At 47.9% G+C, this 14,747-nt stretch overlaps 4 protein-coding genes across 4 annotated transcripts; 1 reads left to right on the top strand and 3 right to left on the bottom strand.

Annotated features, from left to right (window-relative positions):
• Positions 1–1,387: 1,387 nt before the first annotated feature.
• Positions 1,388–3,903, bottom strand: BT62DRAFT_908416 (glycine-tRNA ligase; the record flags this gene model as incomplete). Its single annotated transcript, XM_043183708.1, has 10 exons — positions 1,388–1,529; positions 1,603–1,630; positions 1,698–1,820; positions 1,875–1,968; positions 2,034–2,143; positions 2,199–2,287; positions 2,350–3,081; positions 3,138–3,283; positions 3,344–3,747; positions 3,801–3,903. The coding sequence occupies 10 exons, from the start codon at positions 3,901–3,903 to the stop codon at positions 1,388–1,390; spliced, it is 1,971 nt and encodes a 656-aa protein (XP_043034912.1).
• A 302-nt stretch (positions 3,904–4,205) lies between these two features.
• Positions 4,206–6,921, bottom strand: BT62DRAFT_487046 (UPF0187-domain-containing protein). Its single transcript, XM_043181139.1, has 13 exons — positions 6,568–6,921; positions 6,453–6,496; positions 6,234–6,401; positions 6,035–6,174; positions 5,840–5,981; positions 5,245–5,785; positions 5,135–5,189; positions 4,997–5,078; positions 4,886–4,934; positions 4,775–4,831; positions 4,658–4,703; positions 4,570–4,598; positions 4,206–4,513 (listed from the first exon to the last, which is right to left on the bottom strand). The coding sequence occupies exons 1-13, from the start codon at positions 6,598–6,600 to the stop codon at positions 4,421–4,423; spliced, it is 1,479 nt and encodes a 492-aa protein (XP_043034911.1). The 5' UTR covers positions 6,601–6,921; the 3' UTR covers positions 4,206–4,420.
• A 1,073-nt stretch (positions 6,922–7,994) lies between these two features.
• BT62DRAFT_908279 (UPF0172-domain-containing protein) lies at positions 7,995–8,808 on the bottom strand (the record flags this gene model as incomplete). The annotated part of the gene is made up of 5 exons (XM_043183702.1): positions 7,995–8,038; positions 8,088–8,271; positions 8,326–8,367; positions 8,418–8,564; positions 8,617–8,808. The coding sequence occupies 5 exons, from the start codon at positions 8,806–8,808 to the stop codon at positions 7,995–7,997; spliced, it is 609 nt and encodes a 202-aa protein (XP_043034910.1).
• Positions 8,809–9,728: 920 nt separating this feature from the next.
• On the top strand, positions 9,729–13,064 carry BT62DRAFT_937178 (urea transporter). The gene is made up of 20 exons (XM_043187263.1): positions 9,729–9,909; positions 9,971–9,979; positions 10,035–10,183; positions 10,252–10,272; positions 10,326–10,356; positions 10,406–10,432; positions 10,502–10,536; positions 10,597–10,700; positions 10,755–10,842; positions 10,897–10,973; positions 11,022–11,055; positions 11,117–11,391; positions 11,443–11,692; positions 11,747–11,881; positions 11,929–12,102; positions 12,158–12,167; positions 12,219–12,295; positions 12,348–12,566; positions 12,619–12,807; positions 12,860–13,064. The coding sequence occupies exons 1-20, from the start codon at positions 9,864–9,866 to the stop codon at positions 12,914–12,916; spliced, it is 2,007 nt and encodes a 668-aa protein (XP_043034909.1). The 5' UTR covers positions 9,729–9,863; the 3' UTR covers positions 12,917–13,064.
• Positions 13,065–14,747: the final 1,683 nt, after the last annotated feature.

Raw genomic sequence — 14,747 nt, 5'->3', positions numbered from 1 at the left:
CAACCTTTTGCCAATAAGTCAAGTTTTTTTTGTTTCCCTGCATCAACGTTTCGTAGGGTCGTTGCTGCAGTTATGCTCTAAAGGCCACTTTGCCGGCCACATTTCTGGTTAATCTTTACTCACGCCCTTGGGAAAAAGGGCATACAAACAGGACTTTTCTCGGGGTTTTCATTATTAACCTGGTCCCTAAACCCTGTCTCTAATCCCGCGCCTCGTTCCCAACGTGCCCAATGCCTTTTTATCCCTCTCTTTCATACGCCAAACATGCTATCGCGCCCCATCGATGAAATACCCTTTTTCATTGATAATGGGTTTCCTTCGTGCCTCACACACCCACAAATGCACGCAAGTCCTCTCTCCGCACTCGGTCGCGCTACGCTCTACCGTACCGGACCCAGACCCATGCGATATCTCCCGACCCTCGACAATTGAAATCTGCCGGGCCGCCTGTCATCTGACCCGCTATGGACTTTGGCGCGAGCGCTGCGGTACTCTCACACACGTGTCGCCCTCACCCTGATAACTCTCCATCTGACGTACTATACGCTTATTACATCCCCTCCCCCTACTGATAACCCAGACTATATTATGTATCTCTGCCACGGGCTCATCTCAGAATGGGGTTTGCCACTGTGAATTCGCCTTCAGGGCTCAGGTCGCATGGAAGTGATCACCGTTATCTAAACTAAACAATCATCACATACAGCGTCTATCCTACGTGTATACGTCAAGCACCGCCGGACAGATGTATCTCAGCTTCCTCTCTCGTAGCAGGCAGGCTTACATCTCGCGGGCACTAAAAAAAAACATATCGTGACACCCCCCCCCTCCGCCCGCTCTATTACCCTTCTCTTCCCAACATATCCAGTCTTCTTCCTTCTTACCTTTCCTGTTTCATCTCTTCTGCACTTCCTGTAAACGAACTTCCCCGTCACTTCTAGCCCCGAGGCCGAAAATAAACATGGGTCTCTTCCCTCGATCTATTCAACAGAGATCCGACCAGCGGGACTCTTTGTGTGCGATATTCAATTCACGGGTTGCATCCCTATGAATAGGAAGGCCCAGCCTGCAGGTCCTATAATCATAATATAAAAAACCCCTCCCGCCCCGCATTACGCAAGCTCTTATCCCTATTGCAGGCTAATAAGCATACTGCATGGTTGCTTTGCCTTCCCCCCCAACCCCCCGGGGTATTTTAGTACCTCCTCGGGAATCACCCTTTGATCATCAACGACTTGAACGTACCTGTTGGGATATGTAACGCTAAGACCACACCGGATAGCCGTTCCCCCCGGGTTTTCGTCACCAAGTAAAGCCTGCCGCCCGAGATCGTCAGTTCTATCAGCTCTTTACATTAAGAATACATTTGTTCCTCAAACGTCGTTCATTAATCGATAGCTTGCACACCATCGTAAGCGGGTAATTTCTGGCAAGCCTCAGGCCACTCCATAGTCCCCTCTACCAAATCCGTAACAGCCGCAATCACCTCGTCAATGGAACCAATCCTCTGATCCATGGTATCCCTCTCGCTGAATAACATGGCAAAGGCAGATAGATAGGTTAATCAGTGCCTGAAATCAAAGAAGGAGACGGGGAACTCACCGCAACGTTACAGTCCTATTTTGCACGGCTGTTTTGACATACCATTAGGGATGATTTTCCCAATCGGAAAAAAATGACGTAGCGAAGATACTCACAAGCAAAGTCAACAGTGATACCATAAGGTGTTCCCAGTTCGTCATTTCGTGCGTAACGACGTCCGATAGATACATTGGAATCGTCTACACGGGAGAATACCCCTGCTCTACGCAATTTGGCGGCTGTCATGGGAGCGACAGGGTCAGTGTCACCTCATCGTGAGCGGTCAGACGTACAGATTTCTGAAACTATGGGATCGAATTCCTCCCGGGAACTTAGGGGGACGATAAGGACCTTGGTCGGTGCTACCACAGCAGGAAGTGACAGAACCTGCATTCATTATCCAATGGTCGTCAGATGAACGTTCAACTCAATTAATGAATAATGATGCGCACCCCTCGCTCTTTATCCTGTTCTCTGCTCCAAAAATTATGCTCCAGCAATGTGTACAATATCCGCCCGAGACCAAAGGAAGGTTCAATGACGTTTGGAGTGTATTCACAAACTGATAAATGATCCAATCAGCCATTCAACGGAGAGTTCCGGTAATCGGTACTTACTGTTTTGCTTGAAGGTCTTTCTCTCGATGCTTAAAAACTCCGGAGACAGCTCAAACGTCTTCCCTTCCGAGGTTTCAATCTTGACGTTACTAAAGCAATAAACGTGAGAAAATATTCAATTGAACGGAACAGAGAAAAATAATTGTGTTACCCTATAGATAGATCTTCCTTCAACTTGAGGAGCTCCGGTTCGTCAAGGGATTCGATGTGTTTCGTCAGGACGCCGGCATCCTGCTTGAACGACTTTCCAACCAGTTTCTTGTTCAGGTCTCCAACCAGCTTCTCCGTAACGATCGGCTCTTTGAGGTACTGCCGTACAACGAGCGGATGTCCAGTTTTCTTTGAGTGCACCGTTAAATCATATGCAGCGCGATCGGCACATCCCACACACTCTGTCCAGCCAGTCGAGTTCTCGATCTCCGCATCCCAGCAGTCAGTGGCGTAGTGAGCCATCTCATTGGCCATATGCTGTCTAAACCGCAGCCGCGAACGGTTGATACCAATCTTGACCAAGAATTGATAGATACGTGCTATGAAGTATCCCAGTGTCTCGTTAGCGATGATTCCCTTGTCCACGGCCTCGCCTACACTCATATCGACCACCTGAGTGCTACCGCTCGCCTGCACATGACGATCTAGGAGGACGAGAATAACATCGCGGACCTCTTTGAACCGAACATGACTTTTGTCTTCAGGGTCCACATAGTGCTCGATCTCGGCCATTGTGAATTCTCGGACACGAAGAAGACCAGCGCGTGGTGAAATTTCGTTACGGAAAGATCGACCTATCTGAGCAGAGGCGAAGGGGACACGGCCATTGTTGAATTCGAGGAGACGGGAGAAATTGAGGAAATGACCCTGGGCTGTCTCTGGTCGAAGGAAGCTGCAGAGACAGTGAGATGGAGAAAGAACATTGAAGGGGAGGGGGCCTAGACATACCCGGGATGCTGTCCGGTCGGACCGATACTGCTCGCGAACATCAAGTTGAATTGCTGAGGCTCGCCAACCTCGTTGTCCGTGTCAGGATTCCGTATGTTATATTTTTTACACAATGCACCCAGTTCGGGACCGGAATAGTTGTCTAGCTGCCTCCAGATTTGTTAGTTAATCCACTTTCCGGACCGATATGACAATAACAAACTGACCTGAGCTAAAATCACTTCGTATTCCTTCGCAACGGCAGGATCCAAGGCAACCTTGGGCGGCGTCTTGTCCTTTTTCTTCTTCTTTGCAGCCGCAGCATCTGCGGGTTGCTGTTGCTGTTGCTGTGCTCCCAGTCTAACTTCACTGTCGTCTGCAAGTCGCGCTGACAGAACATTTTTCACCAAGTGATCCGCTCGAAGCACATCGCCCGTTTTCGTGTCCTTTACCATCCAGTCTGCAAATCGCGCAACATGGCCAGAGGTTTCGAAGACGGGAGCGGGAGTCATAACGGTGGTATCCAGTTCGAGCATTGATTCTTCCACGATGAAGTGTTTCCGCCATTCAGATATTATGTTGGCTTGCAGGGCCGAGCCAGGCGGGCCATAGTCGTACAATCCAGCAACGCCTGCAGGGGAATTTCAGAACTGCATACATCCAGTAGTATCGCATCCCACGCACCACCGTAGATCTCAAATGCAGGCGCGTAGAAAAATCTCCTGCTCAACAGAGCCTCCAACTGCGCCTTATCGAACGGATGGGCAACCTTGTTCACCGTCGACATATCGGAGTTGCTACGACTGACGTGATGAATGCGACGGGTGTACGATGGTAGAAAACGAATAGATGGAAGACGACAACCAAACCTCATAACAAAATTTACCGAGTCACTGGAAGATTGCCATTTTGGGATTACTACGATTTACCGACGGTTAGAGTCCAGTACAGAAGTAACGGTATAGGTATTCTATAATATATGCAAGTGAAGTGGACGATGTATGTATGCCGCGTGAGGATATGCAAAAAGGTAGCCAGTACGTTAGTTTTCGATAAAGTCCGGAGGGACCTCCACCATTTAGGCAGAGTCCATAATTTTTAAAAAAACTATGCCAAGAGGAAATTTCGTTAGATAAAGCTCGCAGCAGTCTGCATCTGCGCAGACCCTCTTCGTGTCCACTCCTCCGGTGATACCCGTTCGTCCTTATCATAATTCGTGGCAAACAGCAGATCGTTTTCCGGCGCAAAGGCCCAGCGGGCAGGATCTGGCGCCGCCGCAGAGGTAATGGCCCTGAGTTCATTACCTATAAGAGTAGAATTAGCCTCTTCGGATGCCCATGAAGTACTTGGTAGAACGGGTGCAGACGGATGATATTCGAAGTGAAATGATCCATGTTCTGTGGAGGGGCGGGTAAGTGATGGGTACGTTTCATCTCGACGAGTTACTAGTTACCAGGTCGTTCTTGTCATACCCGAAGGGATCTGATCGAATCAATACTTCAGCCCAACTCATCACAAGGTAGACAAAACACCACGCGTACTCTCTATTTCTTCCCCAGCCACGAGGAACCCGAAGAATATAAAGCTCTATAAAGTGAATATGAGGTCGAGGTCACAGCACATCACATGTTGATGTGATGGGGGCGAAAAGGACGCACCAGTATCGAACAGGCTGGAATAGTAATCCACCCCAAGGCCTGCCAGATTTGGAACGGCTAGAGTGGTGGCGGCGTTAGGTCAAGCTCCTACACAAAGCGACGTGACCTCACCAAACACAAATTATACAGGACTGTTACCACCCAGAGGTGAATGGAGTAACTGGATTAAATTCAGTTAAAGCGACATGGGGAAAATATCATCATGGGACACAATGTACTGACGAGAAAGGAATGGGTGTCGTGAGAATACGTTCGAGACCGGTGAGACTGTCAACAAGCTGATTGAGCGCTGCCAGCAGTGCGTCTGTCGCATGCATATGTCAACCAAAATCCCCCAGAAATAAACGTACAAAGATCTACTTGTCGTAGGTACATCCATCGTTTTCCGTTTTTGGAGCGCCGATATATATGAGCTCTATACGTCTGTCAGTTGCTGATGTTCAGCTGGCATGGTCATCGGCGATGCTTACGAGATACAGGGATATTTCTAGCGGCAGATTGTGCGAGACGCCTATGCCCCTCATCTTGGCCCTTATCCTAGCTGCCTTCTTGCCTTTAACTTCTTTACCCCGCTTGGTAAGAAGGTGAATGAATAACGAGAACGGGAACAGATCAAACAAGTGGTATTTCGGAGGCATGCTAGCAGGTAGTAGGTATGCTTCGTCGGTCTTGGTTAAGATCATCTTGTCCTTGTGCGGCTCCGCATGATGTCCCTTAGCTTCTGGGCTCCTCCAAGGCTCCAAGAACATTGGCTTCCTGGAGATCGGGCTTGTCGCTGGTAGGGGTAGACCTGCTTGTGCCGACGCGGAGGATACCGAAGTTCTGTGATGCAGGAGGTTGCCACCGGAGGGACGATCTAAAGATTGGCGATTGCCGTTGGCTGTCGGTCGTACGGGAGAATCCGTCGGAGAGAGCGAATGTCCATCGTCTGTTTGCGCCTGGTCCGGATGTGAGGGAATGCCTGGAGGGAGCGCATAGGCAGGAAGGAATTTGACAAGATAGTACAGATCCCTGCAGTTCAAAAAAATACTTAGACGCGAGAAAACGCGACTGAAATGGGCGTACTTGTAGTAGATGCCGTCTTCCCCACGCAAATAATGTTTGATGGCTACAGCATATGCTTCAAGTAAATTGATGACGGTCTTTTTCTCTACCATTGTTCGTGCCCTAAGCTCCTCTGCAGAAGCAGATTCCGTCGCAGGCGGATCTATTGTCAAAGTATTAAAGAAAGCCCCGACATAAGAAATGGTCGATAGGCACCTGGTATATGGAACCACACTGTTCGAGCAAACGTCCGGCTCGCTAGAATGATTTGTGACCATAGCCGGCGGCCCTCGTTGTACCTTTCGAACGACGACGTCGTACGGTAAGAAATGACGAAACCGAGCACGGTACCAACTCTATGGAACGGACGTGAGCTATAGATGTCGGATCAAGCAGTGTATTATAATAAACCAACACAGTGAGGAGCGTCGCAGCGAAGTAAAGTTTATGGCCCTGGTGATTGAGGATGGTGATAAGCGTTCCCCATGCAGAGAAGAATATCAGAATGTGCCAGCATCGGAATAGTGCAGTGGCGAGCACAGCGCTCACGAAAGTCCCTCGAGGTGATTGTCTGGGTGCAAAACTGGATGAAACCTTCGTTAACGCCGTACTTGATTATTTAAGGCCCACTCACGGATCGGGGACACTGAATCCCTTGTGGGTAATCGTGTCCACTCGCTGGAAAAGATAGATGTCAGAGTCTTCGAGACCCATCGTGTTCTGCAAAAGAGTGAATAATTCAAGCGCACATGAACAGGATCAAGATGAACTGCAGCTGCCATCCCGCTCGCTGACTACAAAATGAAATTGCTACGATCAATGACGGAAAGGAGATGGTTACAACCGGTCGCAGCGTTGATAACGGATCCGTGCGTTTCGCAGAGTGAACACAAAGGTGAGAGGTGAGCGAAAGACACTGAGCCCGTCATTGAGCTGGATGCCCTTCAAAGAGGCGGAGTTCGTCACGATGGCTTCCATGGCAAGGAATCGTCCAACAAAGGCTATGCATCCTTATTTGGGCAGTGTACGTACAAGGGTCATCCTTTGCTTCTTTTCCGAGGCACGGGAAGCACAAAGGCTGCGCGCTGCGGGGTCAGTCTAATAAGTTTCAGACATAGTATGCTCAGCAGGATATCCTAGCGACTACATCAGTTACCCTGCCCTGAGAGAGGGAGCAAGAAACTAGACACAACTCCATAAATCTTTCATCGTTTGAAACCCCGCGAGGAGAACTAATCGTAATAGGAACTATAGGTTCCTTGACAGACCTGTCATGGAGTCGAAGAGCGCCATTTGGTGAATGTGACTCCATTGCAGTAAACCAGAACAGTAGTAGTATAGAATTTGCAGCGGACACTCAACCTAAAATAGACCTGTTGAAAACCTTAACAGATAGATGGGTACCGCATTCTTGTAGGCTGCGTGCCAGGCCGAGTATCACCGTGGAGAACACACCAGTGATGACAGATTCGCCACAGTAGTCACCATTGTGAAGCGGACGAGCGACATCTCTCGACAAGTCTCCTAATATGAGTGATAATAATCCTTATTGTCAAGGAGGTAATAAGCAGCGGCATATCAGGAGACATCGAGGCGAACCTAGTTATGCAAGAGAGTCCATATCGCACAACCGTTACTTCTGAATCCAAAGAAATTCGCGCTTCTTCAACCCAAAGGTAGAAATGCTCGTAAGCTCTATTCCTGTGATTACAGTGAGTGGCATGGAGAGCATGACAAAGATGGAAAATAAGGAAGTCATTCCTTGGCATCAGTTTGTAAGGAAACATAGACCTTGATGAACAAGGCAATGGCAGACGCAAATTTTTACCCGACAACTGCAAATGTTGCCTTGGACATCAGTTTCTTGAGAAGGAACTCAAGTTCTGCGTTATCTGCAAGTTTAGGAGGGGGAGTAATGAATATGCTGATTTCGAGGACTTCACACAGAAAGTAGACAATGATGCTGTGGAGACGGACACAAGAAAGATGACCGTCAGATCCCTAGTGCCCTGAAGAACCGGAAAACAGAGAAAGGGACTGGAGTGAGAGCCGGTGCGGGTAAATCCTGAGAGGCTGATCTGGACCAGAAGAAGCCCTCCAGACAATATCCCATCGATTGCGGCACAAATAGAACCCCACTGAATATGGTACAGCAGCAGGACGAGCTTAACATTTCCTACAAAACATCTAGAGGTAGGCAATCCTTGTTTTTTAGCCAATCTACCAGCAAGGTCAACCACGGCAGTTAACGCCAGTCAAGGACACGCACCTATGGTTACGTCCTCAAGATGGTCATCAAAATCGCCAAACTTTTGATGCAAGCATCTTTCCTGGACCAGCCTGAGTGCTCTTGCAGGCAAGTCCGCTGAAGCTAGCTGAAAGGGAGAGCCGGGCGTGAAATCCGGAGGCGTCGTGGTGTAACATCGCCAAGATGATCCTTGCGAGACGTACGGCTGTAAAGGAATCAGTCAGGACCAAGTCCGTAATACAAGCTAAATGACACCCACGACGAGGCCAGCATCGTCTGTACCCAACCTGTCGCCGTCGATCTAGGTGCCATCACTGAAAAAGGGACGTCAGACACGAGATGAATACATACCACGAAGGCAATAGCCGCGCTGAATCCTTCCTTCACTTTTGAAGCAATCTTTTCACCGACTGGGGCCAAAGCGGTATCGTCTATCCGTTCGGATGCTTGGTAGTACCCAACCAGCTTCATATGCATGGACTCTGCAGTCCTTCCCGCCTTTTGACTCAGAGTTAGACAGATACAAAGATAGAGAGACCGGTAAACGTACCAAATCCAGGCCAATCTCCATCATAGGACTTAGACTTGTCCAGTGGTGCAGAAGAGGGATGATATCGACGATTGTTACGATCCCTGCTTCCCCCTCGCCAACCAGGACGCCATTAATGGGTCTATGCGGGTGCTTGGCGGCATGAAAGAATATCTTGAAGTAGGCTCGCGATGAAATAACGTAGGAAGTCATGGTAAGTTCAGAATTTGAAAATGCCATTCTCAAAGAAGGACATAATTCCCACAATCACGAAATCACGGTCACGTGGCTAACAGCACCGAAAGACTGGCAGGAAGTCAAGACCGTCATGGGGTTTAGACCCATTTTCAACGTGCGGTATGAGGGGAGGATGTATTTTCCTTTGAATTTACAAGCAGCCCTTACTTGGAGCATCAGCGGCTTGCACTGATGTCATTCTTTCCTGCAAACAGTTTTGTTGCATATCTCATCGTTTCAGAGTGCCGGGATTTAAGCTTGAGCCAGGCATCATAGATGATATTACTCAGGGGCCACGCTGAGGCTCGAACTTTCTTTACTGAAAGCCTTAAAACCATAGACCGAAAACCCGGTACTATAGAATCAGCAAGTATCTATCTCTGCTATCCATTTCTACGAGCAATATATGTCTCAGCATTGTTCTTTAGCTATATTTACGATGCCTCTCCATGGCAATGGTTGTATGCAACGATCTGTTAGCCTAATTATATCTTGAGAAATTGCGACAGTAAAGATAGCTGAGCACCGACAGGCCGATAACTAATACAAGTGATAAGCCCAGCCTCAGCCTCGTATGGCGCGTGATATAAACGCTCAATGTTTAGGCTTGTAAATTCACTGAGCCTGAACCTGCTCAAGCCCGGCCCAGCCCGGCCAAGTCTCACGACACTCAATTTACACTCGAAAATGTTATCAGAGTCAGACTTTGTACTACTCGAACGTACTCCCACATATTCTCTGCGTTATGTGATTATCTTAAACAACGTTTTGGGGTACGGAAAGTGTCCCATCCATCCACTCGATATGTCCGATTCGGAATTTCGGACCGAAGGCTGATCGAAAGGTAAGTACCCCGCGGCGATCTTATTTTATCAACGGCCACTAAACGGACTCCATCAAATAAGAATACCATATGGACCACACAGCGTCTCGATGCTTCGAATGCAACGTTATCAGCCCATTAAAAAGGTAAAGATAAGAATGGTACTGCACTTAATTCCTAACTTCTTCGCCGGGACTTGTTGCACAAAATGTCTGATGCAGCCCAAGTGTTGCCGCAAGGAGCTGGTTATGGAGGCGAGTACCACTTCCGACAAGCATCAAAACAACCGTTTCTGACAAGCGTTCTTCTTCTTAGTTGTTGTCGGTTAGTGTTATCTCGGTCTCCTTCGAGGTGCAGTAATGACAAGACGTGGAAACAGGCATAGGCCTATTTTTCAGCGCATTCATGGTCGGGTTGACTGCAATTCAAGCCCGATACACCGCTTTTTCTCCGAAGAATTCGGAAGAGTTCAGTAGTGCTTCACGAAGCGTAAAGCCAGGGTTGATAGCGTCGGGAATAGTTTCTGCTGTACGTGCGACTGTTGCTACTTCAGTGTAGATTCCGAAGATGACTGTCGTGTGAACCGGTTTTATTAGTGGACGTGGGCGGCCACCTTGGTACGTTTCCACGATCTTTGTAGGGTTGGTTTTGACTCTGATGTTCTCTTTAGCTTCAAAGTTCGGCGGTGGCGTATAAATACGGTACAAAATTGTTGACCCTGTTCGCTGCCAAACATTGACTTCTACATAGGTATCAGTGGTCCGTATTGGTATGCCTGTCAGTAACATCAACGTTCCATAATCTAGCAGTAAGTAATCGTTTGCTAACTGACAATATGTTGCACAGCCGGTGCCACCATTCAAGTTCTTCTCTTTGCAATGGCAAGTAATTTCGGTGTTTTTCGGGCCTCATCCATAATCCGCCGTTTCATTTCCACACAGTTGGCTGCCAAACTGAAGCTCAACGCGCCGTACGCCCACACATGGCTCGAAATTGTGGGTGCTCGATGGGGAAAGACGGCTCATCTTGTCTTTATGTTCTTCGGGTATCCTCCCTTGATTCTCTCACCGACTTGTATATTCACTTATGTGGTCCGTAGGTTAGCTACGAATGTCATCGTGAGCTCCATGCTCATTCTCGGCGGAAGCGCTACGGTCACTGACTTGACTGGCATGAGCACACTCGCTGTAAGCGGTTACGACTTTTAGACGTAAAAATCCATCCATTCACAACGTCATCAGGCTTGCTTCTTGATACCCCTTGGTGTGGCAATCTATGTCGTTGTCGGAGGAATGCGATCAACGCTTTTATGTGATTAGTACGCATCTCGTTAGATACCCGACACACGCATCTAATTATCATTTAGTACGCATACCACCGTGCTTTTTGCCATAATCCTGGTATGGCAGCCTTCTTTGCTAGATTCACATCGTTTGTTTCCGTGGCTGAATCATTTTCCAGACATTCGTCTTCACGGTCTACGCAACAAGTGACAAAATCGGAAGCCCGGCGAAGATGCACGAGCTTCTCACCTCAGCAGCCGCGTCTAATCCGGTCTCAGGGAACGCTCATGGATCCTACGTGACTTTGAGGTCCAAGAACGGGCTCATTTTTGGTGTGATCAACATTATAGGTAATTTTGCGACGGTGTTTCAAGATCAGGCGTATTGGCAACGCGCCATTGCCAGCAGACCTGCAAGTACTGTGAAAGCTTACTTATTAGGAGGACTGGCTTGGTCAGTGCTTTTTATGGATCTAAGAGCATTTTTGTGGATTCATTGCCATAGGTTTGCGATTCCTTTCACATTGGCTACCACCCTAGGTCTCTCAGCGGTCGCTTTGACTGGCGACCCAGATATGACAGTCCTAACAGCGGCAGACGTTTCCGCCGGTTTACCCGCTGCAGCTGCAGCTTCAGCTTTACTTGGAAAGTCAGGCGCTGCGGCTCTACTGATCCTTCTTTTCCTTGCTGTTACGTCGGCAACGTCAGCCGAACTTATAGCGGTTTCGTCTCTCTTAACGTATGATGTGTACAAGGTCTGTTTCTGACATTTAGCGGCTTGCGGCATTCATTCCTCACATCTAGAATAGAGATATATCGACCCCAAAGCGACGGAGCCGCAGATTCTAAGGATGGGTCATTTAATGGTAGCTGCATATGCAGTCACCATGGGATTGGCCGGGCTCATCTTCTATTACATCGGTGTCTCTATGGGATGGCTTTATGTGTGTTTTTCCCTATCTACTAGTTATCGGTATTAATACGTAGCTAGACATTCATGGGGGTCATCCTTGGTTCGGGTGTAGTGCCTATCGCTCTTTGCATCACATGGAAGAAGGCCAATAAGTGGGGCTGCATAGGTGGTGCGATCGCTGGATTTGCCGCTGGTATTATTGCATGGCTTGTAACGACTACATGTCTCAACGATGGTGTTATAAATGTCACAGTAGGTCCCTCTTCCGTATTCTATGGCGCCTCGTCTAACGTTCAAGCAATATTAGACCAGTGGAGGTGTGTGAATCGTCCAATTCATTCCGACATCAACTCACTTTAATTCAATAGGCGATTATGAGATGCTTGCCGGAAATTTGGCATCTATTGGGGTCGGAGGAATTATAGCGACTGTATCGTCTCTGATTGTAGGGTTCAGTCACTTTTCACAGATTCGCATCGTCCAATCTAACCAAATAGTGGCCTGAAAACTTTGACTTCGATATCACGCGTTCGCTTAATCTGCCTGAAAGCATCTCAGGTACAAAAGACAAAGTGACTTGCGATGATCTGGATCGCAAGGAGAAGTCCCCAGATGTATCCTCCTCAACGCATGAAGCCTGTGTCGAAGACGAAGACCTTGACCCGGTTGCACTGAAGAAGGCATTTAATTTCGCAACCTGGTCATCAGTGGCGTTGGTGAGGCCCCCTTTGCTCGTCCTCGTGCCCGAAACTCACACAATCAATGAAGCTTTTGATATTGATCATAATAGTACCGCTACCGCTTTTCTTCGCTTCGACGATTTATGGAACTGGGGGGTTGACAGCGTGGATTGTTATCGGGATCATTTGGACTTTTCTCTCTGCCTTTGCTGTGGTTCTTTATCCGTTGTGGGAGAGCCGGGAGGCTTTGGGAATGATTTTTAGAGGCGTTATCAAGGTACTTGATCTTTTGCCGTTGGGGTTTGAGGTAAGGCTTACCTGTTTTGAAGGATATCTTCTCGAGAGGCGGTGGAAAATACGTCCCTCCGACTTCTGTCCCTGCTTAATTTTTAGTTCATGAAGACGAGTAGGATTCTACTATTTCAAGGATATACTGCAGATGATAGATTTAATATCTAGCTGCTTTACTATTTACCGAGTACCTGAAAATAAAGAAGGAGACAGTGAAGCAGGTCCCATTTTAGTCAAGACACCAGTGGGAGGAGTCCGACAGCCAGTGGAGTGAAAGTAGTTGCCAGTGACAGTACAGTTCGTTTGACTTCTATTTCAATGCGAGTGAAGGTACACCTAACGAAGATGGTTGGAACTAGGTAGAGGGAAATAATGCTGCAGTCTGGCAGTGGCCCGGTGGGCAGAGACAAGTATGGTGAGGATGATGACATGTAGCCTTGGGATACAATATCTCCTAAGGGCAAAAGTCAGTGATCTGCCCCACGATTAATAGAGCAAAGACCACTCATCCCAGCTTTATCTTCATCACTAAATCACTTTCCTCCAATACTCTAGATACCTAGGAGCGCTGTGCATGGATCGACCAGTCCCCATGGACATCAACCCAAACCTCTAGACTTTTGACTGGGCTATCGCTGAGGTCAAAGATTGTTTGCCCTCGGAGTAACAGTTCGGAAGATTTGAGATCACTCGAACCGGCAACTGCTACTGGACATTTTGTGTCAGCCACTGATTTGGCGTCGTCTCCCATGTCTGCCATATTACCTGCAGAAATAATCGACCTCGTATACATGAGACGTGGAAGCTCCCTCTTACTGATAAAGACCGCCTTGGATTCATGGAAACATCCCTACGCATATTCTCGCAGTGGTTGTTTACCTTCTTGCGAGAATCGTTGACGGATGCCTACTTTGTTTCACCAAGATACTCCTACTACCTCACCAATCCCTATCGATTCCCTCAGGAGCTACCTCATATCTTGACAATCAATTCAACACAATTTTCTCTCCAAGATTACTTAGTCCGTTACTGTTGTTCGATAACCATTGAATCCATCTTAACAGAAGTGCTCCGGGTCGACTTCATTGTCAAAATCTCCCACTCTGCCCCAATATTTCCGTGCTATGCCAAAATTCTATTCAAAAATATCCTTTCTGGCTAGATATCGAGATTCAGAGCCTTTTCGCTAAGGCCCACAAGGACGACCACTTGAGGCTGATATTCACCTATGATACGACCGATGTTAACTACTCGCCTCGTGGCCGATATAGATACGCCTCCGAGCATTATTTCTACAACCCAGATTCATAAGGAAAGCGTCCATGTCCCTGTGGTCTATTTACTGGAGTATGGAGGCTCGAGATCAAGAGAGCAAATCCCTGTGCTGTTTACATAACCGCGGAGGCCTGTCCTGACCTCGAGGTCTTGGAGACGGATGTTGACAAAAACCTAATACGAGAGGCTTCGATGCTGCTAATGCTCGTCCCCCCAGCATCGTGTCCGGAAGAGGTATATTTTCTCACGCATAACTTGCATGATATCGACGGAGGAGATGCTTTGGCCCAACAGAAAGCCCAAGAACCCTTCTGGAGCAGAGGCCTCTTCGTCAACACGGACCATCAGGCAGAGAAAACCCATCCGGTCTTCTGATAATGTTCCATCTCATATGGACGCTCGAGGAGATATCTCGTCTGCTGGCGGGGATGTTCATGCGAATAAGATCAGCCTTGCCCACCCAATACGCATGTTTCTCAAGATTTTTTGTTTGGTGATTATCTTTCAGGCCGCTATTCTCAGTACTGGAGAACTGATAGAGAAATTCAACAGGCTGTTTGAATTCTTAGTCGATGGGTACTTGCTAGAGTACTCTATAATCCACTCAAGCTGTTACCAGTGGCATTGAGGACTTGGAATCGAATGGTATTA

This window comes from Guyanagaster necrorhizus, assembly GCF_019112545.1.
Source record: "Guyanagaster necrorhizus MCA 3950 unplaced genomic scaffold BT62scaffold_38, whole genome shotgun sequence".
Taxonomy (NCBI): domain Eukaryota; kingdom Fungi; phylum Basidiomycota; class Agaricomycetes; order Agaricales; family Physalacriaceae; genus Guyanagaster; species Guyanagaster necrorhizus.
Note: the sequence above shows the minus strand (reverse complement) of the source record. Positions and strands in the feature narration are given on the sequence as shown.

Excerpts from the sequence above, each read along its gene's own strand:
- BT62DRAFT_487046 (XM_043181139.1), bottom strand. The coding sequence starts at position 6,600 with ATGGCAGCTGCAGTTCATCTTGATCCTGTTCAT. Across the intron at positions 5,190-5,244 it reads TAGAAATATCCCTGTATCTC|AGCTCATATATATCGGCGCT; the intron begins GTAAGCATCGCC and ends ACAGACGTATAG. Across the intron at positions 5,079-5,134 it reads GATGGATGTACCTACGACAA|ACGCACTGCTGGCAGCGCTC; the intron begins GTAGATCTTTGT and ends TGCATGCGACAG.
- BT62DRAFT_937178 (XM_043187263.1), top strand. The coding sequence starts at position 9,864 with ATGTCTGATGCAGCCCAAGTGTTGCCGCAAGGAGCTGGTTATGGAG. Across the intron at positions 10,273-10,325 it reads GGACGTGGGCGGCCACCTTG|CTTCAAAGTTCGGCGGTGGC; the intron begins GTACGTTTCCAC and ends TGTTCTCTTTAG. Across the intron at positions 12,567-12,618 it reads CCTGGTCATCAGTGGCGTTG|CTTTTGATATTGATCATAAT; the intron begins GTGAGGCCCCCT and ends CAATCAATGAAG.